Here is a 24,280-nt window from a genome sequence, read left to right on the forward strand (position 1 = left end):
GCAAACATCTTTTGGTGGGAGGGGATTGCTGATGTAACCCCCTGTTGAGCTATTTAGGCCCTTATTTCAGAGATTCTACTTGATGAGGAGTGGCCAACTCAAATCCTCAGAGGCCACCAAACAGGCCAGGCTTTTAGGATATCCCTTGCTTCAGAACAGGTGGCTCAGTCAACAACTGAGCCATTTATCGAGCCACCTGTGCTAAAGCAGGGATATCATTAAACACAGACCTGCTGGTGGCCTTTGAGGACTGGAGTTGGCCACTCCTGAGTTATACCATTGGTGAGCAACAGGCGGCTCAACCTCCGGGGCTTCACCTGCAGCCCTCCACCTGCTGGACTTTCTAGCAGCCCACTGTCTGTCTCTCCCCAGTGCACAGGAAGAGAAGATGCAGCAGCAGCAGATTGTAGTTTCTCACCACTCCATCAGCGGCTTAGTGACTGATGCATACTGCTCCTCTCCTGTGCTAATTACAGTACTAGTTCCCAATGTAAGAAGAGGAGCGAGACAGTATTCTACAGCGTGCAATAAGCCTGACCTGTTGGTCAGCTTTAGAAATCCTCACACAAAGCATACATATTGCTTCAAAAAGGTCAGTAGAGCTTGGCTCCAATGCTTAATGAATATAGGCTGTAAGTGATCAAATGTCCTCAGCGCTGTTATAGTAGCAGCCCCACCCGGCCCAATGTTTTTAACGCTCTTAAACTGTGAGTCTTCCTTAGCAATTCTACCTTCATATTAGTGCTTGGAGACCCCCAGTTCAATGCTCTATTCTTCCTGGGGAAAGCGACTATGGCTTATACTGGTAAATCACTGGAGCTGCTGCCCATGACTGGTAGGTGGGGGGGGGGGGGGGGAGAGCACACTTAATGTGAGCCTAAAATCTAGTTCATAATAAAAAAAATTCTGGTATAGCACTGACAGTGTATGTAGCACCGCACATATAATTTTCGCTGGCACAGGTCCCTGCCCTGTAGAGCTTACAATCTATATTTTTGGTGAGGCACAAGGAGATAAAGGGACTTTCCCAAATGAAAAGGAGCTGACCCCTGGATTTGTACCAGGCTCCCCTGTTTCAATCTGTGCCATTGTTTTGGGAGTCAGGGTGGTTACTCACTGAGCCTCTCCTAGGAAAGATTGCTGCTTTAAATAGTTTGACCATTCACTTCTTGGAAGTAGGACAACCGGATGTCTAGAGTGTTTTCTCAGTGAAGTTATCTACATTATTTCCTCTGTGTCTGGTTCATTCGTGTATTCAATACAGCTAGACAATGCTTAGTTGCATCTATTGTTTGTATAAGTACAAGAGACTGGCCAAGTTTGCTTTAATCACTATCACAGTCTGTTTAACTTAAAGGTACAGTCTTACCTACTTTATCCAACCAATTGTCCTCTGGTAGTTTTTTACAACATTGTGTTGTTGTTTTTTTTTTTTTTTTTTTTTTTTAAGCTGTGTGGCCTGCAGAATATGATTGTTACATTTGTACAGGCATACCCCGCATTAACATACGCAATGGGACCGGAGCATGTATGTAAAGCGAAAATATACTTAAAGTGAAGCACTATCTTTATTCCACTTATCGATGCATGTACTGTATTTCAATCGTCATATACGTGCATAACTGATGTAAATAACACATGTGTAACAGGCTCTATAGTCTCCCCGCTTGCGCACAGCTTCGGTACAGGTAGGGAGCTGGTATTGCTGTTCAGGATGTGCTGATAGGCAAATGGCAGCTCACGCATGCGCCTATTGGGAGATATGTCCCTACTCGCGAGTGTACTTAAAGTGAGTGTCCTTAAACCGGGGTATGCGTGTAATCCTTCTGTCTTTAGGATTGCAGAAATATGAAAAAAAAAGTAGGCGCTAGGTTGAATTTTTATAATCCAGAATTTAGTATATATATATATATACTGATGATTGACAGATGCATAAGTGCACGCACCCATTATTTTTTTTCCAGATGCATTTTTTGGATAACATGGTTTTAGCTTGAGAATGATCAGTCTGCAAAGTAAACACGCTGACTGGGGGGGAGGCCGTGTGTGTGTGTGTGTGTGTGTGTGTGTGTGTGTGTGTGTGTGTGTACGCGCGCGCGCGCGTGTTGGGTAAACATTCGCTCTGACATGCGCTCACACATGCACACACTTGACAGGTGCGTGCACACAGCGGCAACAGCACAACCTATCCTTCTTAAAGCAACGCGGCAGCTCGGGCGCCAGCAGGGAATTGCCGGAAATTTTTTCACCCCAGCTTTAGCGTAATGTTATATAGGGAGCTCAGCTATAGGGAGCTGAGCTTTGACTTTTAGCATCTAATGCTCGCAACAATCCCCATTGATCCTGGCCAAAAAAAAAATGTGTACAGTTGCAGCGTGAAATTTATGCAAAAAACCCCCAACCTTCAACAAGTTGAGGATTGCAGTAAAACCTTGGGTAGACTTCAGCCTAAACGGCATGAACTTACTGTTTCTGGCTTAGTGGTGTATCAGGAGTTGAACTATGGCATTCAGTGTCAGTAACAGTCCCCATTGAATTCCACAAATTTACAACCGCATAAAACCCAGGAATGATAAAGACCACTTATGAGCACATTCACATGTTTCAGACAGGTTGCCAGACCTGATTTGCTCCATAATCCCATTCATAATCATACAGTGCTCCAGTACAGCCAGGGATTCTGGGTAATGACCTAAAAGTGAGCACTAGGTCACTTTTTGCTTCTTAACCACTTGAGGGTGGATAACTTTAAGTGTATGCCTGCTGTTGTACACAACTTTTGCAGAAAAGCCTGGGTCAAAGAAACATGTGGCCATCAAACCTACTCATACAGCTGACAGAAACAGGCCAGACCTGCAGAAAAACCCTGGGTGGGGAGGTATAACATTTCTTTTGTCATTGTTGCAGCACTGCTGTTGCATTCTTACCTAGCTATCCGTCAGCCGTGTCCCACTATACTTCACACTCCCCTGCCTCCAGCCAGGCTTCTATTTCACACAACATACAGTAAAGATGCTTCCATTACTTCTCTTCAATGCTTATTCTGGAAACTTTCAGTAAGGGTCTCGGTGGAGACTTTCTCCCCGGAACTGGCATAAATTAGTTTGGATGGAGGGACTGGCCAACAGACCAGATGTTGTTAATGGTTGTACTATCCTAAAGAAAGGTAATGATGCTGTATCTGATTTATAAACAAAATATTGAAGATTGGGGGAAAGCACTATGGTCAGTATATTAGAATATAATTTACTTTCTTTATACGGCAGCTTCCCTATTGATTGCTTTTCTGTTCATTTTGTACTTTAATAGATAAAATTGTACGCCTTTTGATAGGGGATTTTGTTTTATCATTACATGCAGTATTTTAAGCACCTTGTGTTTTATTTGTAATATAGTTAACAGTTCCAGTGCAAGAAATACAAAAGACACTGTATACCAGCGGTGCGCTAAGTGGGGGGGGCGCAAGACTGAATACGGGGGGCGTGGGGTTTACAGAGGCCCCGCGCGCTTCCCGAAGGCACTTAAATTAAGTGCCGGGGGAGATGCAAGGCCTCTGTAAACCTGACTTACCTTGGCTCCAGCGGCTTCTTAGACGTGTCACCACGGCAACGCAGCGGCAAATGCCACCGCAAGGTCATGTGATGTCACGTTGCCATAGCAACGTGATGTCATGCCGCCGGAGCTGAGGTAAGCGGGGGAAGGGGGGGGAACGCGGTGAGAAGGGGCAATGGGAAAAAAGTTTGCGTCCCCCTGCTGTATACAATTGGTAGTGTAGGAGTTGCTGATGGTCTGCGACCATGACGTGATTGCAGGCTTGAAATGTTTTGGCCAAAGGTTTCAACTAAATGACCCATACTTATGAGAAGAAAAAACATATACTGTAGTAATGTACTAAATAATTTGTCAGAGTGGATGTGCATTGGGGCTTCTTTATAGTAGTATACTTGAGGTCACTTTCTGAGTGGCACTCCAACTGACATAAATATATAATATTGTGGGTCTGGGTTTTGAGCTTTCTAAGATTGTGTATGTCTAATGGTTAACAGTTTAATTTAAAGCAGCAATATGGGTTACATTTTTTTTTTGTAATATTTTTATTAGGTAAACAGAAAATAAACAAGATCTCAAGATATTGATGGAAAACATGATACAATTATACTTTCAATGAATATAGATATACAAAAGAACATCGACTATTGCTTAATAACACCTTATCCATTTTGTACGATCCACTGGGAGTATAGATTTCCTACTAGCTAATGACAAAATCGAACTAACCCCATCCAGTGGGGGTCATATAAAAGTCGAAAGAGAAGAAAGAGAGAAAAAAGGAAAGATGAAAAGGCGGCAAGGGGGGGGGGGGGGGCGAGGGATAGTGAGCCCCCTCGTTCCTCTGCGACCGCCAGGGCTAACTTTTCTTGACTTCAGAGCAAATCCTGCTATATGGGTTACATTTTAAAAATGATTTTTTTTAATTTCAGGATTGAGTTTAACTGTGTTAATTTCAGCTCTGGGGATTCCTTGTTGGCAGAGATACTTGCCTCCACAGGGGGTGCCGGGTTGTCTTTTTCAGTTGGTCACGCGGGCCAATAGGAAGCCGCACTTGATGACGTCACAGCTTCCTGTTGGCCATTTAAGTGCCGCCATTATGTTAGGCACACAGTTTCTCTGACTGCAGAGATACCGGCACACCCATACGGAGGTAAGTACCTCTAGAAGCAGGGGGTGCCCGTAGCTGAAACGAACACCGTTCAGCTCCGAAGAACCTCTGCTTCAATCCTGTAATAAAAAACATTCATTAAAAATGAGAAAGCGGTGAAACCCGGATTGCTTTTAGTGTATCATTTGTCTGTTTTATATCTATTTTCCCTTAATTTCTGTAAACCTAAAATATCTTAATAAACCTTTTCAAAATGAAGTAAAGGTTTCTACTGTACTTGGTATGCTAGCTTCAGGGAGAAAGTGTTGGGCCGTGCACGTCAGATGTTACCATTGTTTTCAGCTGGCTTTCCTATTGTGCTTAAACTATTGAAGGACAAAGAGTGACCGGTCATTGAAATAAAGCTATTTCAAATCGCAGTGTCGGCTCCTTATGGCTGTGACTTCTGTGACATTGTGCCTCACACACCACATATTAGATTCTAAGCACTTTGAAGCTGGAATACATTATGCATACACACCTTTTACTATATATAGTGCTGCAAATATGGGAATGCATTAATAATACTTATTTTGAAGCAGCCAAAATGATATCAGGCGTTCTTGTGTCCTCAGTTCCTACTATGTTCTCTTCTCTATTCCCAGGAGAAGTCACAGCCTGAGCTTGATTTAAAGACCATTAAAAGCATGAACTTCAGCCAGTAATGCCAAGTGTAATTTACTGTACACTGGTAAAGTAATGGCCTAAATTAAGCTATCGTCAGTCTGCATTCCACTGGTGTACGGCCAATGCCATTTTAACAGACCTGGATGTAACGCTGTAGATTTTGTTCCGTACTTTCAGTCAAGGTCGGTCTTCTGATTCCCAGTGTGATTTTACGCAATACGAAGGACAGCCCCAAAGCATTTTTTTATGCATTCCGTGTCCTAACCTGTACATGTTTTTCTCGGTGAAGCATTATTTATTATGCTTCGTTTGTTAGAATATATTATAGATTCTTTATGCTCTAATTTATACATCATGATTGAATAAGTATTTATATATATATTATTCTACATTTATATTAGTACGAAAAGGTAGTAAAGCGGTTCGCAAAGTGAAGGGCTCGCTGCGGGGGGCGCGGGGCTTACAGAAGTCCCGCGCGCGCGTACCAAAGGCATTTAAATTAATGCCGGGGGAGCTGAAGGGCCTCTGTAAACCTTGAATGAAAGAGATGGAGAAGTATCCCCTTTGGATGTGGCACAGTAGACACCTAAATTTAAAACTCGATTTTATTGAAATAAGTTAAAATGGTGTGTAAGGGATTGTGGACAAACAAAACAAACAAGTGAACATATAATAAAATGATGCGGAAGATTATTACCCTTCCAAGTGTTTAATTACTCCCCAGTTACCCTTGCAAATCACTCTCCGCATCATTTTATTATATGTTCACTTGTTTGTTTTGTTTGTCCACAATCCCTTACACACCATTTTAACTTATTTCAATAAAGTCGAGTTTTAAATTTAGGTGTCTACTGTGCCACATCCAAAGGGGATACTTCTCCATCTCTTTCATTCATACTTTACCTTCCCCAGTGAGCACCACCTTTCCATTGATGTTGGGGATTTTTTATTCTATTTTGACTTTAATACGTCCTTATCTCATTGGAGCAAGGTCACACTCCTGCCCTCACGGACCTCCCTGTTCCTCTGTAAACCTTACCTTGATTCAGACGCTCCCGGTGACGCATCGCCATGGCAACGCAGCATCAAATGACGCCGCAGGGTCATGTGACGTCACGTTGCCATGACAATGTGATGTCATGACGCCAGGATGTCTGAATTGAGGTAAGAGGGGGAGGGGGAAAGCCAGCAGGGGGGCACAGGGGAAAAAGATTGCGCCCCCCTGCTGTAATTTTATACATCATGATTGAATATGTATTTTATATATATTATTCTACATTTATATTAGTACGAACAGATAGTAATACACTGATGTGTTAGATTAAGATTTACTTTTTGATTATAAACCATATCAACTATTTCTATGAATTTATTATCTATGGCTTACATATTAGCCACAGTAGTCAAAATGTATTGTCTTCCTTTTCATGTTTTTAGTCTTTTTTTTTCTAATTGATTAATGTTTCAATACTGTTATACCACAATCAGGTGTATGTGGTTTTCTTAACAATTCAGCACATATAAAGGTGCTTACTTCCAGCCTTGAGAGAGCGCAACATTTGCGTGGGCGGACACTTTCTGTTCTAATAAAGCCTTTTACTAGTTTTTCATTAACTGGGATCCTTGTTTTTTTCCTTCGGGGATTTTTGGGATATCTTGTGAGTGCCCTGGAACATTGTCACAGTTTTGTGATTATTTAGGTGTTTGTGTCCATTTTCATTAGCAAATTAACTACAGTAAATCATCAATTAGTTCTTGTTTCAGACAGTGTCTCATCTTTGTGTCAGACAATTTTGTAAATATTGGTGGGAGTTGTGTTTGAAATAGGGAGTTCAAATGTGGGTACATCAGTTACCATAAATGAAGTTCTGACCAGGTTTAATCTGGATTGTGGATAACTGTGTCCGCATTTGTTCTTATTGCTGTGAAAAGTTCCCAGCAAAACGGACACCTGTCTGTGGTAGAGGTCTATTTCTGTATTCAAGTGGGCGCTGTGTCCTCTTTGCATTTGTTTGCAGTGTTGCAAAGCAGATCCTTTTTCATGTTGCAAATGATTCTGGGAAGCCTTTTTAATGCTGTGGCAATGGGGAAGCAACTTGATGTAATGGGTAGATAGAAGTGGAAAAAAAACGCTTGTGCAAAACTGTTATAACTTGGTCCAACTGCTTCACCTACTTCAGATCGTTGTGCTCTTTCTGTGACAGGGTCTGCCTAGAGCTACTCCACCGGTTGGCAACAGGAGTCGGACCTCTTCGCTGACAGAACCGCAGGATGACACCACGGCCACTCCTGATAAAGAGGTCAGTTTATTTTTTATTCCTAGCCCGCCATTCGCTGGTGGTGTCGGCTCATTCATGCAGTGAGCCGGATTGTTGGCAAACATATGGCAAGGAGATTGAATGCCTCCTTATTTTCCTATACTGTCTCTCATGGTCTGATGAGAGCACCCTGGTGAGCGGTGGGATAAGAAATGTTGGAGAACATTGTTTTAGCTTGAGAATGTTCCATTTTCAAAGAAAACTACTGTGTGTGTGTCTGTGTGTGTCTGTGTGGCTCTGTGTTTTGTATTGTAAGTTCCTTTGGCTGTAAAGTGATTTACTCAATGGCTCATCTTGAACACCAGGTAACAGTGCCTTTTATATTAAGATGAGATGGTTTGAACATCAGCTCATCAGCTTTATTATTTCTAAACGTGCACTAGCAAATGTTTGACCGCAATGTTTAATAGTTGGCTTATGCTTTGCTGAATGCCTTTATGCACTAAAAAATGGCACTTCTGTATTTAAAGCGCTGACCCACTGAGGATGTCCACAGAAGACAAAATTGCTTTAACTTTGCCCTTTCTTCCCTGGTCACATACTTGATTACGCAATTATCACACAGGTTTCCATTTTGGATTAATATTGCTGTAAAAATATGTTTTGTTCCTTTTTAAATTGTAATTGTTTACAAATTGCTCTGTATATCAGTGTTGATTACTGCAACTTTGGGATACTTGCTGCGTTTTCCCGGCGGTTATTGTAGGTGAAGGCCCTGGACTAGCCTATCATGAAAGCTGTTGGTACTGTGTATTCAGGATGTTTGTTATACTCCTCACAATTAGGCTTCTGGACATAGATATGCAAAACTATTACACACAGATTAAATTATGAAACAGTTTTCAAAGGAGAAGTGCATTCATATGACCACAATCTACATGTATTGTGCTGTGTGGGTTTTTGTGGTATTGTTATAGTCATTTTCATAAGTGAAGCATTTGTTACTAATTTTTCTGCTTTTACCCAGTTTAGATGTTCTAGAAAACATGATCACATCTGAAATTAGCTTTGTGTAGAATCTAGCTCTAACGATGGCTATTTAATGGTTCTTATTGCCATATATTGACACTTCTACTTTTAGCCATTGCAATCTTATGGCTGCTCGCTTCCAGTTTTTTTAATGCAGTCAGAAGCCAGTCTGGGCTGAAGAGTGGAAGAGACAAGATTTGTTGTCCCTGAATTGACTGCTCGTCTTTCACTTCCTTAACCCAGGCTCAGTTGTTGTTAAATTCCCAGTACAGTAGATTAAATCTTTATTTTAAAGCACTTCCTGCAGAAATGTACATTTTGCATGACTAGTGGTAGTATATACAATGTGGTGTTTGAGAGACCAGAAAATGGTGGTTTGAGGGACCAGAAAATGGTGTCAATGGACTTGGGTGTATTTTTTGTTTCTCTTTTCAGGATATGGTGGTAGTGAGAGCTCCGTGATCAGCTGATAGTCTCTTTGGCTTCAGCTGATTCAGTCCCTTTGGCTTTATAAACCTCAGTAGTGCAGCTGAAGAACGGTTGAATGTTCTCTCTCCTTATGATGACCAAGGAGCAATAGTCACATTGGGAATCCTTAGGGGTTACAGAACAGTTTTGTTGGATAACAGGGCATATAAAAGATCGGAAGGTGGCAAGTCGGTGATTCACAAAATTTGAACCATTCAATGGAAAGGGAAAGCACTATTCTTATTGCTGTAAGATTTGGGTCAACTTGTCTTGGTCGGTGGCAGAGAGAAGAAAGGCACTTATTCTGCGTGTGTTAGACATTCCTCGTGCTATTCCTCAAAACATTTTCTGTCACTAGAAGAGACCTTACAGCCCATTCATATGAAAACACTGGCAATTTACTTATGTAAGTCATATGCAACAATAAAACGCTGAAATGGTGGTGCACACACCGAGAGCAAACCTCTAACATGTAGACAGACATTGATTAAGCAATCTTCTGTTATAAATCACTTTTTGGCTCTGGAAGACCCGTTATAGCCCATTCAAGTCAATAGGCTGTAAATCTGGGGTGGGCAGCTTCAGTCCTCAAGGGCCTCCAACAGGTCAGGTTTTCAGGATATCCCTGCGTCGGCACAGGCGATGCAGTCTTCGACTGAGCCACTGCTTGAGCCACCTGTGCTGGAGCAGGGATAGCCTGAACACCTGACCTGTTGGTGGCCTTGAGGATGGCGTCGCCCATCCCTGCTGCAAAGGGTCTTTCAGCGCCAGGGGTGTCTTGTAGCAGAAGACGACTTAGTAAATATTGTCCTACTGTATGTAGTTAATTGTTGTTCTTGAATGCAATTACAGTAATTATTCTCGTAGTAATCACAAATTCAATGAATCAATTCACGTGTACCATATTTTGGTGAAAAAAAAGATTATAGCAACAACCACCAAAAATTGAAGCGTAACAATCAACACACACTGATGCATCCTTCTGCTAAAGATCCACGAGCCATATTTTAACGTACATTATTGGTGTGTTATGGTCTATGTTCCGAATAGCTGAGCAATTTCATCCACGCAGGGTGTATGTGTTTGCAATATTTATAAATTGATGTTTCTGTGTATGACATGCACAATGTAAGTCACTTGAAACTCGACAACACTATGTTATTTAACATTAATATTTCACTTTGGTGTTTGGTCCACAACAATGTGCACTACTAGCGCTACGGGCCTGGGAGCCATGCATGCAGAAGCACTCCATGAGCTAAGCGGTCTGCGCAGTTCCTAGTGGATGATTCTAATTCATTAATATCGCAACCCTGATTTCTAACTGATTTCTGCAGTAAATTAATATGAATGATAAAATCTTTATTAAGGAGTCCGGGCGATGTTAGAAAATGTTTTCATTATCTACATGATCCATGAGGACCTGTTTATCGCCTCAATAAATGAAGGGGTTAAGGGCTGTCCCACTTAAGTCCTGAAAATATCATTTTTCTAAACCGCTTAATATAATTGATTTGCATAAATATAATCCATGCGTCAAGCAAACATATGGATATTTTAGTTTTTGTTAAAAAGAAAAACACGTAACATCCAGACATTCTGAATGGGGGGTGCACGCCAGTCAAGCGTTGCTTCTACCTCTTAGGTCAGTGGTTTTTCAACCATGGTTCCTAGGGACCCTTGGCTTCCGGTGGCATTCCCAGAGGGTTCCTTGTCATTTTCAGGTAATTTGAAAATGTAACCAAATACAGAAGAATTTACAATGCATCTGATCTCAGACATGCTATTAATGATTTCAACAGGGGTCCAGGCATCTCTAAAGGGTTCCCAGCAATTTTCAGGTCATTTGAAAACTGTACCAAATAGAGAAGATTTTACAATGCATCTGATCTCAGACGTGCTATTAATGAGGTTTGGGGTTCCTTACAATGCTGCCGATCTCAGTTGCGCTATTAGAGAGGGTTGGGATTCTGCAGAATTTTATACCGTATAATGATATGGTTTCTTAACCAAAAAAGATATAAACCACTGTCTTAGGCCATCCCATCCCTGCCACATAGCCGGTAAGGAAATGTTTTCTTTCGGTCCAAGGATTTCAGAAATGTATTATATAGGCAGAAGGCCACACTGCCAGGTTACAGAATGCAGAATAAAACCTATGATCAGGCAGATTCCAAGTTCACAATTAAGATTATTTGGGCAAATCTGGTATACAATGAGATATTTACTAAGAATAGAACAGCACTGTGCTCTGTAAGACGACAGCAGTGCTGAAAAACGCCTTACAGCCCATTTACTTGAATGGGCTGTGAAGGGTCATATTTATTAAGCTGTGCTGGAAGGTGTGTTGTGGAATGGCATAGCTTGGGAACTATGGCATATATATTATTGATAGATACACACACACAGACACACACAGACACACACAGACACACACACACAGACACACACACACAGACACACACACACACACACACACACACACACACACACACACACACACACACACACACACACACACACACACACACACACACACACACACACACACACACACACACACCACAGACACATAGATACACACATAGATACACACATACACACACATAGATACACATAGATACACATAGATACACACACACACACACATAGATACACACATACACACACACATAGATACACACATACACACACACATAGATACACACATACACACACACAGATAGATACACACCTACACACACACATAGATACACACATACACACACACAGATAGATACACACCTACACACACACATAGATACACACATACACACACACATAGATACACACATAGATACACACACACACACACATAGATACACACACACACACACACACACACACACACACACACACACACACACACACACACACACACACACACACACACACACACACAGATATATCGATACACACTCACAGATACACACGTGTGTATATATATATATATATATGTATATATATATGTATGTATATATATTTATATATATATATGTATATGTATATATATATGTGTGTATGTATATGTATATGTATATATATATCTTATACTATATAATTGAAAGCACTGTATGCCTGCCTGCCTGCCTGCCTGCCTGCCTGCCTGCCTGGATGTCCGGTGTCCCTTGGGGAAATCTCATTGGTCCCTTGGCCCGCCCCCGCACACCTCTCATTGGCCTGAGGCGGAGTGACGGGCCACACACACAATCCCCTCCCGGTGTCTCTCACTCTTCCCCGTCAGCTGGACCGCACCTCAACTTCCACACCCCCCCCCACCCTCCCTGTGCCCGAACTTACCCGGAGTCCCGTGTACACACACACACATTCCCACTCCCCCCAAGCTCACACACACCTCACCCCCCCCCCAAGCTCATCCCCCCCCAAGCTCATCCCCCCCCAAGCTCACCCCCCCCACCCCCCCAAGCTCACACCCCGGCGCCGCTACAGTCAGCGGGGGAGCGGAGCGAGCGCCCGGGACACACGCGGGGGAGCGGCCACAACACGCGGCCTCACATCCACGTGGGAGCGGCCGGATGAGTGAGGCAGCGGCAGGATGAGTGAGGCAGCGGCAGGACGGGTGAGGCAGCGGCAGGACGGGTGAGGCAGCGGCAGGACGGGTGAGGCAGCGGCCGGACGGATGAGGCAGCGGCCGGACGGGTGAGGCAGCGGCCGGACGGGTGAGGCAGCGGCCGGACGGGTGAGGCAGCGGCCGGACGGGTGAGGCAGCGGCCGGACGGGTGAGGCAGCGGCCGGATCAGTGAGGCAGCGGCAGGATGAGTGAGGCAGCGGCAGGACGGGTGAGCTCCCCCCCCCTCCACATGCTACATGCTGCTCTTGCCCCTCCGCTCCCGGCTCCCCCCTGTCACCGCGTGACAGGCCGCGGGACGTGAGATGGGAGGGGGGATGCCCCTCCGGTCCCGGCTCCCCCCTGTCGCCGCGGGACGTGAGATGGGAGGGGGGATGCCCCTCCGGTCCCGGCTCCCCCCTAGGCCGCGGGACGTGAGATGGGAGGGGGGATGCCCCTCCGGTCCCGGCTCCCCACTAGGCCGCGGGACGTGAGATGGGAGGGGGGATGCCCCTCCGGTCCCGGCTCCCCCCTGTCACCGCGTGACAGGCCGCGGGACGTGAGATGGGAGGGGGGATGCCCCTCCGGTCCCCGCTTCACCTTCTCCCCACCGTTGTCCCCGCTGCCTGCGCAGGAGGAGGGGGGGGGAAGCGGGTGTTGGTGCTGGTGTGTGTAATTGTGTGAGACTGTGTGTGAGTGTCTGTGACTGTGTGTAAGTGTGTGTAAGTGTCTGTGACTGTGTGTGACTGTGTGTGACAGTGTGTGTAAGTGTTTCACAGTGTGTGAGTGTGTGAGTGTGTGTAAGTCTGTGTAAGTGTCTATGACTGTGTGAAACTGTTTGAAACTGTGTAAGTGTGTGTGAGTGTGTGTAACTGTCTGTGATTGTCTGTAACTGTGTGTGTGTGTGTGTGGTGCACTGTGCAGTGTGAGCAATGAGCACTGTGTCAGTGTGTGCAGTGTGAGCAATGACCAGTGTGTGTGTGCAGTGTGTGTCAGTGTGAGCAGTGTGTGTCAGTGTGAGCAGTGTGTGTGCAGTGTGAGCAATGAGCAGTGTGTGTGCAGTGTGAGCAATGAGCAGTGTGTGTGCAGTATGCAGTGTGTGTCAGTCTGAGCAGTGTGTGTGCAGTGTGCAGTGTGACCATTGAGCAGTGTGTGTGCAGTATGCAGTGTGTGTCAGTGTGTGCAGTGTGAGCAGTGTGTGTGCAGTGTGCAGTGTGTCAGTGTGAGCAATGAGCTGTGTATGTGTGCAGTGTGAGCAATGAGCTGTGTATGTGTGCAGTGTGCAGTGTGTGTCAGTGTGACCAGTGTGTGTGCAGTGTCTGTCACTGTGAGCTGTGTGCTGTGTGTGCGCAGTGTGCGTCAGTGCGACCAATGAGCAGAGTGTGTGTGTGCAGTGTGTGTGTGCAGTGTGCAGTGTGAACAATGAGCAGTGTGTGAGCACGGTTCACATCCCGGGCAACGCCGGGTCTCTCAGCTAGTATACACACACACACACACACACACACACACACACACACACACACACACACACACACACACACACACACACACACACACACACACACACACACACACACACACACGAACACACAGATATATCAATACACACTCACAGATACACACACACGTTTAGATATATACACACACAGATAACACACACACAGTAGAACCACCATTCCAGACACTATTTAATACTTTTCAGTTGTGGGTCGGGTGATTTAAATGGCCACTGGTAGGGTTTAATTGCACTTGAGCTGTGGATAAATATTAAATTGTCTACAGAATAATGATGTACTTGAGGACCCCAATGGTTTGGGTTAAATTAAAAGGAAAAGAAAATGTAAAAAGGAATGCATTGGTTCATGAGGTGTGGTATAAAGGCACGTGGCTCCTTTACACCCTCAGCCTTTTATATTTCTGTATTCAGTTAGTCATATTTGTCCTGTGACTTAAGATCTTCTGCGCTGCTCAGTTTTTCAAATCATCTACTTACAAAATGTCTGTATTTCTGATGCTATTCTTTCTGATGATGTTTTATCTCCTCGCTCCATTGCATTGAATGGCACAGTTGCTGGCCGGGATGATAGCAGAGCCCGCTTTACTGTCTGAGTACACTATCTTTGCTCTTGACCGTACCAATCGGTCCAAGCCACAGAGTGACAGTGTGGTGAGTCCACTCCCCACCCCTTCCCATCAGCAGCACCCGAAGTGGAGTAATTGTAGGCTTGCTTCTTGCATATAATCTCCTGTAGTAATTGCAGTATTTCTAGTAACCCAGCACTAAAATCGTTTTGTGTGCTTTTTTGATGTTTTTGTTGTTTCATTTAACTCGAGAAATTAACATATTTTGTGTGTTTTTAATATTTCTTCTGATGCTTCCCTGACATTTGCACGCGCTTAGTGAGCTAATGCGTCACACTCCTAAATGCACAATTAACAGCCATCTGGGATCGCTACGTACATGAGCAGCGCCTCGGCCATGGACGGAAGTAAAAGAAAATGAAGAGCTATTTGGGCCACTGGGATGCCCAACAACCAGGACTTCATTTTGTCTATACAACCCAATGTATAGGTTGGGTGTATCATGATGCATGAGACATGAGTCATTGGTCATTCAGATGTGATATACTGCAATATAGTATAGTATAGCATTAGATCTAACATGACAACCTGTTTAGTCCATTACTACAGTTATAGTCACACTTTTTTGTAATTTTTGATCTCCTGTATTTGTATTTAACTTTATTTGAGGATGGGTTCTTTTTTGAACAATTGGGGTGGGGGGAGGGGGGGGGGAAACCCAACCCAACCCAACCCTACCCAACCCAACCCTACCCAACCCAACCCTACCCAACCCTATACTCTCATGAAAACAGTTGATTTGAACTCAGTAATTACACACATGAAAACGAATTATGCATTGGGTGCATCCAATTCCAAAAGTTAATGACTGGAGTGGGGAGGGGGGGGGGGAGAGGTATAGGAACACTCAAATTTCCTCTATGCAACACATTCAGGACAATGTTTATTAAAGACACAATTTATACCAAACCAGAGGGAAAAAGGGAAAGCGTTTATTTTTTGTCGGCACCTGGATACTTGTTTTGATTTGTTCTCCATGAAAGGGACTGCATACTCTGAAGGAATGTTTCAACATTATGGCTATATCCTGTGACGGTCTGGTAGTCTGAGTTATACTGTCATTGTTTGTTAACACTGTAGCCAGTGGTATGAGATAGATATATACACAATTCTGAACACCTTATAATAAAATGTTTATACATTAAATACACTTGGCTTTTGAACACTGCTGCCCGAACAACAAGGATATTTATACGATTCACTTTGTAGTTTCTTTGCTGCTTCCTTTTTTTAATTGTGCCTTCCTAAAAATCTTCTTAACATCTTGATTTGACTATATTTCTCATTGTATTTTGTGCCTCGTTATGGCCCTGATTCAATGTGCTGTTCTCGGTGCTGGAGAAGAGTTCAGCCCCATTCAAGTGAACGGGGCTTGCGTCTGTCCAGCACGGAGAACACCTCTTCACTGCACAATCATACCTATGTATTATGTTACAAATATGACTAGGAAGATTATAGCATGACCCTTTTTCACCCTACGTGTTCATAATATCTCCCAGCCGTAAATATGTGTCTTAAGTTTTTGTTTGTGCACAATCTAATTTTTTTAGCCATAAAATGTGTCTTTAGAAATAGTCAGGGTGTACAGTTCTGGTGAAATGGGCACGGAGAAAATACAAAACATTGACGGCTAAAAATAAAAATAAAATTTTGTCCCACCCTGCAAGTATTTGAAATAATTTTTATTTTTTTAAATATGCATTTGTCCCGGCTTTCTTCTGTTAAACGCAAGTCAACATGACACTGTGTATGACAATAGTATGTGTTCAAATATAATCCAGCCCATGTTCTAAAACTCTGTAGTGTTTACTGTACTGTTATTGTTTCAGTACAGTACTCTCATTTTACAGTATACTGTGTGTCACTTTTTTCATACTGCCGATTGTGGGGTGGACTCCCAAGTACATTTTTGAGAACCCAACAGTTACTATTAGTACAAACTACATTTCGGACCCATACAGGGGCCAGCAGTTCACCATGCGCTGCACTTGGAGCATGGCCCAAGTGCGGCCGTGATCGCGGCCAAGCGTAGCGCAAGGGGAATTTCTTGTTGTTAACACCGCGGGGGTCCCTGCTTCGGAATGGGACTCTCGCTGTGTTAATCCTACCTGACCACACCAGTTTGGAAGAACTGCGCAGAGAGAGTAGAGATAAGCGGTCCCATTTTTTGTGCATCTCTAACAGGCGATGGCGCTGTTTTTATTTTTAGTACATAGGATTGAAGCAGGGGGCAAGATTAACACAGCAGGAGTCCCATTCCGAAGCAGGGACCCCCACTGTGTTAATCCTTATAGGAAATTAGTCTAATGAGTTTTTGGCTGTAGGGAAGCCACAATATGTCTGCGATCATGCTCAGTCCAGCTGCAGTTTCCTTAGGGCCAAATTTGGAGTAAATTCTACTCCATCTGTATGTGTATTTGATGCCAGTGACAGCAGGAAATAAATGTTCTATTTGGGAATAAAGTCAGGAGTAGTAGGTGAGCCAGGAAAATTTCAGTAAATGTATTGCAGGTAGCGAACAAAAATACAAAGTTAATTACGGTATTTTAATGCCTACTAAAAGGATGCAAACAAATGGGTGTATGTTATGTTGCATACGTGGGGAGAGCAGAAGGCAGTAATACAGGAGGGGAGTGACGTCTGAAGATTTCCAAAATCCAAAGGATTATTTAAAATAACATATTTTCAAAAGCAAACTTCAAGGACATTATGCTAGTATTGAAACTGGTCTCCTTTATCAAGGTACCTAGAAAAAGGGTAGTAAGGTGAAACGGTACCCTTAAAATCACTTCCCTGTATTTTTTATATCAATGTTGTCATTTACAAATGTGTTCTTAAAGCCGCTGTCTGTGTTCATCGCCATGATTTTACTTTACTTGAAGACATCTCTTGTCCATGCCAACACTTTTTTTTTTTTTTCTTTTTTTCAAATCTAATTATCTGTTTAGGAGAATAAGGGCATGAATATTACGTGTCTGAGAGGTCAAAATTGAACTCTTCCCCAGAGTCTCCGACGCCAAAGATGAAGACAATGAGGATTTTTAACACTAAAAATAGTTTTATTTAAAAAAAAAAAGATGTAATAATAAAGCAGAACATGCTCCGAGGACCTGATACGAAGCTTCATATAAGTTAAACTTAAATAAGCTTCAGGGGGAAGATTGCTGCTTTAATGCAAGAACTCGATCTTAACCATAAAGAAGGTTACTGCTCCATTAGACCCATTCATAGCTATATTTATAGCAATTACTGTGACATCTCAGGGGTTGTGCATTGAGTAAGGGCATTTACTGTTCATCCCCTCTGCAGGTACTCCCTTTTTTTGCTTTAATGTAAGCCTATGCAGAATTTCCTAGTCATCTTCCTGGTTAAAAAAAAAGACAAACCTGCATAATAATAATAATAATAAAGTATAAAAACATCACTTTGAATACATGACTAAGAAAACATACAGAAATTATTTATTAAAGAATAAATTGAGCCCAATGTAATGTTGATGCTTTAACAGCCAAAATACAATTAAATCTCATGTCTGCTGTGCAAGGCGATTTCATCTTTTTAACGTTTGCAGTCATGGTTACAATATGACATTTGTATTTTATTTATTCCACATTTCTGATTTCTCAAATTGGAGAAACCAGCGATTCTGATGGTTGACAGACAGGTCAAATCATTATATAGTTTAGAGGGGGAAAGAGTAAAGTGTTTGGGTCATTACAATCATCCCTATACAGGTTACTGTAAATCGCCTCCACTGTGTAAGTCCGATAAATGCCCACCATCCTACCTTTACTAAAATGTCATTAGGGTGTTTGTTGACTGCATAGTTCAGACAATATAAAGATTGGTAAATTCTAAAAAATAAAAAAAATGGAGAAAAAAAATCTGCAAACGTAACAAAAAATCGCCACAGCAAAAATGGATCAATAAACATGTTATTTTGCTGTTCACTAGGAGTCATTTTCTCACCATACATACTCCGGTGCAGATGTTTAGACATAAATGTAGCTACATCATTTGCTGCCAAAGAGCTTATAATCATTGATCATTGTACAATATCTAGCACCACCTCTGTGGTTATACAACACTTTTACCATTGTATGTAATGCTTTGCTCTTCCATGTGCTGTAAGGCCGTTTAGCACAGTTAATAAAGAAACAATACAGAACAGGGCTTCTCTAACGTTTAGTTATTGCGGTTATTAAATAAATATGAACTAAAGCCAAGAATTAAATAAGTCTGAGGTTTTGGGACAGACAAGGTAGGCCAAGTGGTTCTGATCTGCTGTCAAATTCTGTTTCAGATGTAGCTCTGTGCATCAATGGACATATGTACATATACTATTCTTAAGTACTTGAGCTGAATCTGCAAATCGGCTTCCAGTAGTGATGGAAACGCCTCAGACTGTTGGCACAATTATAAAACTGGAGAGAGCCATCCCAACTGACAATATTAATGTTTTTTGGAGGCCACAGTGCCAGAATCTATGATACAGAACTAGAAACAAACCATACAAAGGTTTTCTGCATCTACTAGTGTAATTCCATGATTATATGGCTCAAATTTTGAAACCCAACTTCTCTGATTTCTTACATCAGTACTTTTTTTTGCCCTTTTTTAATTAAGGCGCAGGCTCTAAGACTAGAAACAACACCACTTCAGTCCAGCTATAGAAATGCTGTATTAAGTCCCATACAATGTAGACCAAACCTTGGATATTAAAAAGGGCCATTAGTTAAAGGGCTCACTTTAGCACTCATTAATGAATAATCACTATCATGGCTTTTAAAGGGACAATCCCTCCTAGGAGTAAAATATATTAATGGCAGTCAATTATTTATGGTGTTATATAAGGAGCATGAAAGCATTTTTTGTTTTGCCCAAATCTGACACCCGAGTATTTTTTAATCGTTTTTAAAAGTTATGCAGGAAACATGGTGAGCTGAGAATTGAAAGGGCTTTGATTTCCTCTGACCCCTTTTATCTGATGCCACCATGTGTGTTTAGCAAGCCCTTACTTTTTATATTTTGGTATCAGGCCAAAGGGTTAGTGACACGAGCTCTGCATACAGTTTTAATGCTATATACTTTAATATTGTGTACCGTGTACGTGGGGAATTTCTCTTATGGCTAAAGGCCAAGTCAGAATCTTCAAATCTCACTGGTGTAATCTATATCCCTGGCACCATAAATGAAGCGGTCATTCAAGGAGAAGAGGCGTCGGAATCCTGTGAGATTCCACTGTCAACACTGCACTGTTAACCCTTCTACTGGTGGAGGGGAAAGCCAATGTTGGAAACTTGCAGTCCTTCCATATGTATCTTGAAAAAAGATCTAATGTGCAAATGAAATTATCTTTAAGAAAATATACAATTGCAGCCATTGAGTTACCTTAGGTCGCACGTATAGTGCCGGCGACGGATGACGTTACCTGTCGCTGTCGCTACCCGCGAAAGTTGAATTTCGCTTTGCGACGACGTTGCTAGCGGCCTGGCCATTGATTGGTTCAGAGGCTGTCACATGTGGCGACAGCCTCTGAAAAATCAAATTTGACCGGCTACCAAATTTTTGGTCGCTGCGTCGTGTCGCGCTTACTATAAGCGCTTGCGATGGCGACAATGCATTTGTTTTGGAGCGGCGTCGCCGTCGCAAGGCACTAGAAGCGCAGCAATAGCCTGTGTGAGTCTGGGGACCTCCTACATTTTCCGGGTTGTCATCGCCTGACCACGCCAGAACCCTTGTGCTGGAAAAGGAAGGGAGTTCCACTTACATTTCGATTGAAGTGGCTGCTCTGACTGAGGCGGTCAATCCTATCAATGATTAGCTGTTTATATTTTTATGTTCGTATCTTTCCCCCTGAGCATGTTCTGCTCTTTAAAAAATAAATATATATATATATATATATATATATATATATATGTTTAGGTCAACACTACTGGCGGTGCTAGGGATGAAAAATATATGGCAACAGAAACAAAGAACAAAAAGAATCCCAAAATCGCACTCTAGCATACAAAAATATACCAAAATTTATTCAAACACATTACACAAATAATAAAAAGGTCCGCAGTGTCCACAAAGCTGATATTGTAATGACTGAACCATGAAAAATTGAGGTCAAAGGGGCTACACTGGTACTACAAAATAACTATACAAAACCTGATCTAACCAGCATAATAGCAAGTATCACATGTACAGAAACAGGAAGATGGAAAAAATTGTAAAAGGGGTAGCCATATGAACATCAGTGATAAATCCCAAATGGAGAGACAAACATCCTAACCTAGGAGGGTGGAAGCAAATAATATGCTTCCTAACACTTGGACCGGCCGGTCAGCAGTACTGTTAGTGTATGCCCTAAAAATAAAGTGCATGTAACAATAAGTGAAATAACATAGCACAGTACCAGTGCGAATTGGATTTGCACACACAGAAGGGCAACAAGACTAACGACAGATGTCAACAGAGCCAGTGCTACAGCACAAATACCTGGCACAAGTCCAAGGGGGTATTAAGTAACTGAACATCTGTAACTGCAATGGTGATAGTAGATTCAAATTATTTCAGCCGCTACAGTGCGCACGCTCCATAAGTGGTGATGGCGCCAAACTTGAAACTGCAGCAAGGAGGGAGTAGAACAGCTGGGGACACCGCCAGAACCTGGACAGACAAGAAAGCCCCGATGCGCACGTTTCGCCACCTGCTTCGTCCGTGGTCTTGATCTCAATTTTTTCATTGTTCAGTCATTACAATATCAGCTTTGTGGACACTGCGGACCTTTTTATTATTTGTGTAATGTGTTTGAATAAATTTTGATACATTTTTGTATGCTAGAGTGCTATTTTGGGATTCTTTTTGTTCTTTGTTTCTGTTGCTATATATATATATATATATATATATATATATATATATATATATATATATATATATATATATATATTTATATTTATATATTTATATTTATATATTTATATTTATATTTTTAGGTTTTAAAATTAGGATTTTCTTAATTTGAATTAAATGAATCAAGCCAACATTGATATTAAAATGTAGGGATTTTAACGGTACAGTCTCCTGTATTTACTTATTTTATTTACTGTACCTTGATTAAAGAGACCACCTTGAGTACTAGTAGACAGCATGAGACCTGCCAGGGCTCAAGCGGTACCAGGTACATCATAAGGGCAATATAAAGGTTAGATCATTTATATTTTTCGATGGGGTCTGTAATAAAGAAACTACCAAAGGATTTCACTGCGAAATAGGAAGGACAATGTGAAAAATTAATAAAATTAAATCAATGAAATGTGAGTGCAGGATGATCTACTAGGCATTGATATTTTGAAGTTAAGCTCTTAATGTTTGATCGGCATATAAATAAAAACCAGACTAACAGAGCATTTGTAAACACTTACATTTTGGTTCAACTGAAGTCTAAGGCCGTGCTCTTGGTGGCGGCTCTTGGTGGCGGCTCGGGTGGGCGCACTCCTGTAGCCCCTGCGATGTGTGCACTAGGCTGCAGGAGATTGGGGAGGCGATCGGGGGAGTGCAGACGCGTCACGAAGCTGGTTCGCCCGCCATTGGCTGAACCAGCTCATGGGACGCTGACGTCACGCGACTGCTGCACGAAATCACAAATTGACTTGTCTGGCCAAAATGTAGCAGCGTCGACGCGCTACAGCACCGCTAGGGGCAGCGGGCACTTAAGGAATTGCAATAAGAAATCAGGTATGAGCCCCGAAAGTGCGCGCGCACGCTGCAATGCCCCCACCATGAGCGCGGCCTAATGTGATTATTGTTCTCTCCTTAATTTAGTCAATTTTCCTAGACCCATATTTACTCCATTTAGAGTCCCTACTGCAAAGGAGAACATGTAATTTAAACGTATACCATATATAGCTTTTAAAAAATAAAATGTTTTTAACAAGGCATCAATGAAGAAGATATAAGCAATTAAAATATTCTTTCATTTGCTCCAATTTGGTCCTTCATGGCACTACTCCTTAACACTTGATTGGCAGGCATGTTTCTGTTGCTTAAAAGAAGTAGTTAAAGTGCCGATGGAACATTTGAAAAATGTGCACTGTATAATGATGCAGAGTTCTATTGTGAAGGACACACCCTTTTCTTACACACAAGTAAGGAGATTCATTGGTATTTGTGTACATTGGTTTTTGTGAGTAGCAGATATAATAGGACCATGTGGGGCCGCCGACAGGGGGGGAGAGCCGGGACATGTGCTCTGGGCCCGGAGGCTGTGGGTGGGCCTCTGGTTGCCGCCGCCGGTCCCCGGCTCATGGCTTTCTCCAGCTGTTGCCTGCCTCTTCCCACACTGGTCTCTCACTCCCAACGGTGCGTGCCAGCAGCAGCTGGGGAGAGTCGGGGCCCAGCAGCAGCAACCAGGGGAAAGTGGTAATGGTATTTGGGGGAGGGGAGGGTGTCATGGTAATTGTATTTGGGGGGGGGGTGGTAGGTAATTGTATTTGAGGGGGGGTCGTGATAATTGTATTTGGGGGTGATGGTGGTGAGAATTGTATTTGAGGGGTTGTAGTGGTGTGTGTGTAGTGGCGTCTGTGATTGGTGGGTAGTGCTGTTTAGTATTGGGAGGGGGTATTGTCTGTGTATTGGGGGGTAATTATTGTGTGTGGTGGGGGGGGGGGGTTGTATGGGTATTAGGGGAATTGTGTGTGTGTGTGTGTGTGTGTGTGTGTGTGTGTGTGTGTGTGTGTGTGTGTGTGTGTGTGTGTGTGGCCAGGGGAGGACAGAGAAATGAGTGTGAGGAGGGTGTGGATTGAGGGTGCGGGACCGAATGGGGGGTGTTGACTGGGAGGAGGGAGGGGGAAGAGTGAAGAGGTGGGGGGGAAGTGTGAGAGACAGAGGGGAGAGAGAAATACAGGTGTGAAAAGGTAGAGCTCACAAGGCCGCCGACACGGGAGGAGCGGAGCGTGATCATCATCGGTGGCGGCTTCCAATTGGCCAGCCATTTACATCCCTTTTAAAAATCAAGTAGTAATAGCGGGAACTTCACCGGTACGTATCTCGGGAACCGGTCGGTCCATGGTGCTGAAGAGATGCTGTATAAAAAACAGAGGGGTTTGATAGGGGTAATTACTGCTGGCCACATTTGTATACATGTTTATTTTCACCAAGCCCTGACCATGTATGATCTTCCATTTTAAACCAGTTTGCTGTTATAGGGACCAGAAACAAATTATCTGGGCAACATTTTACAGGCCCACAGAGAAGCCAAGTAATAAAGCTTGGATGAGTTGACACAAAGCAGACATGCACACATGGCCAGGGTTTCATTTTACAAGCTGTCTCCTTGCAACAGAGTTGCAAGCCTATAAATAAAGACGACTTGTGCCTGGATGAGTGTTTGGATCTCGGGGCTAATTTTTCCGCACTAATATACGTTCAACGAGATGCTTTATAGTTTCCCATATTTCT

General features: G+C 42.8%; 2 protein-coding genes across 6 annotated transcripts in view; one reads left to right on the top strand and one right to left on the bottom strand.

Moving 5' to 3' along the window:
- The window catches only part of LRRFIP2 (LRR binding FLII interacting protein 2), a 501,877-nt gene that overhangs the window by 337,919 nt on the left and 139,678 nt on the right, over positions 1–24,280 (bottom strand). The gene's annotated exons all lie outside the window — the stretch shown is intronic.
- GOLGA4 (golgin A4) overlaps positions 1–24,280 on the top strand; it is a 145,226-nt gene that overhangs the window by 5,487 nt on the left and 115,459 nt on the right. For 4 of the 5 annotated variants that reach the window (XR_012799195.1, XM_075586516.1, XM_075586517.1 and 1 more), the window contains exons 3-4: positions 7,531–7,626; positions 14,757–14,855. Coding sequence is in view for 4 of the 5 variants with exons in the window: in XM_075586516.1 (XP_075442631.1) it covers positions 7,531–7,626; positions 14,757–14,855 (195 nt within the window). In the remaining variant the exon portion in view is untranslated. The remainder of the gene's footprint in view (positions 1–7,530; positions 7,627–14,756; positions 14,856–24,280) is intronic. The other variant, XM_075586518.1, reaches the window with a different exon arrangement.

Source organism: Ascaphus truei, chromosome 2 (genome assembly GCF_040206685.1).
Source record: "Ascaphus truei isolate aAscTru1 chromosome 2, aAscTru1.hap1, whole genome shotgun sequence".
NCBI lineage: Eukaryota > Metazoa > Chordata > Amphibia > Anura > Ascaphidae > Ascaphus > Ascaphus truei.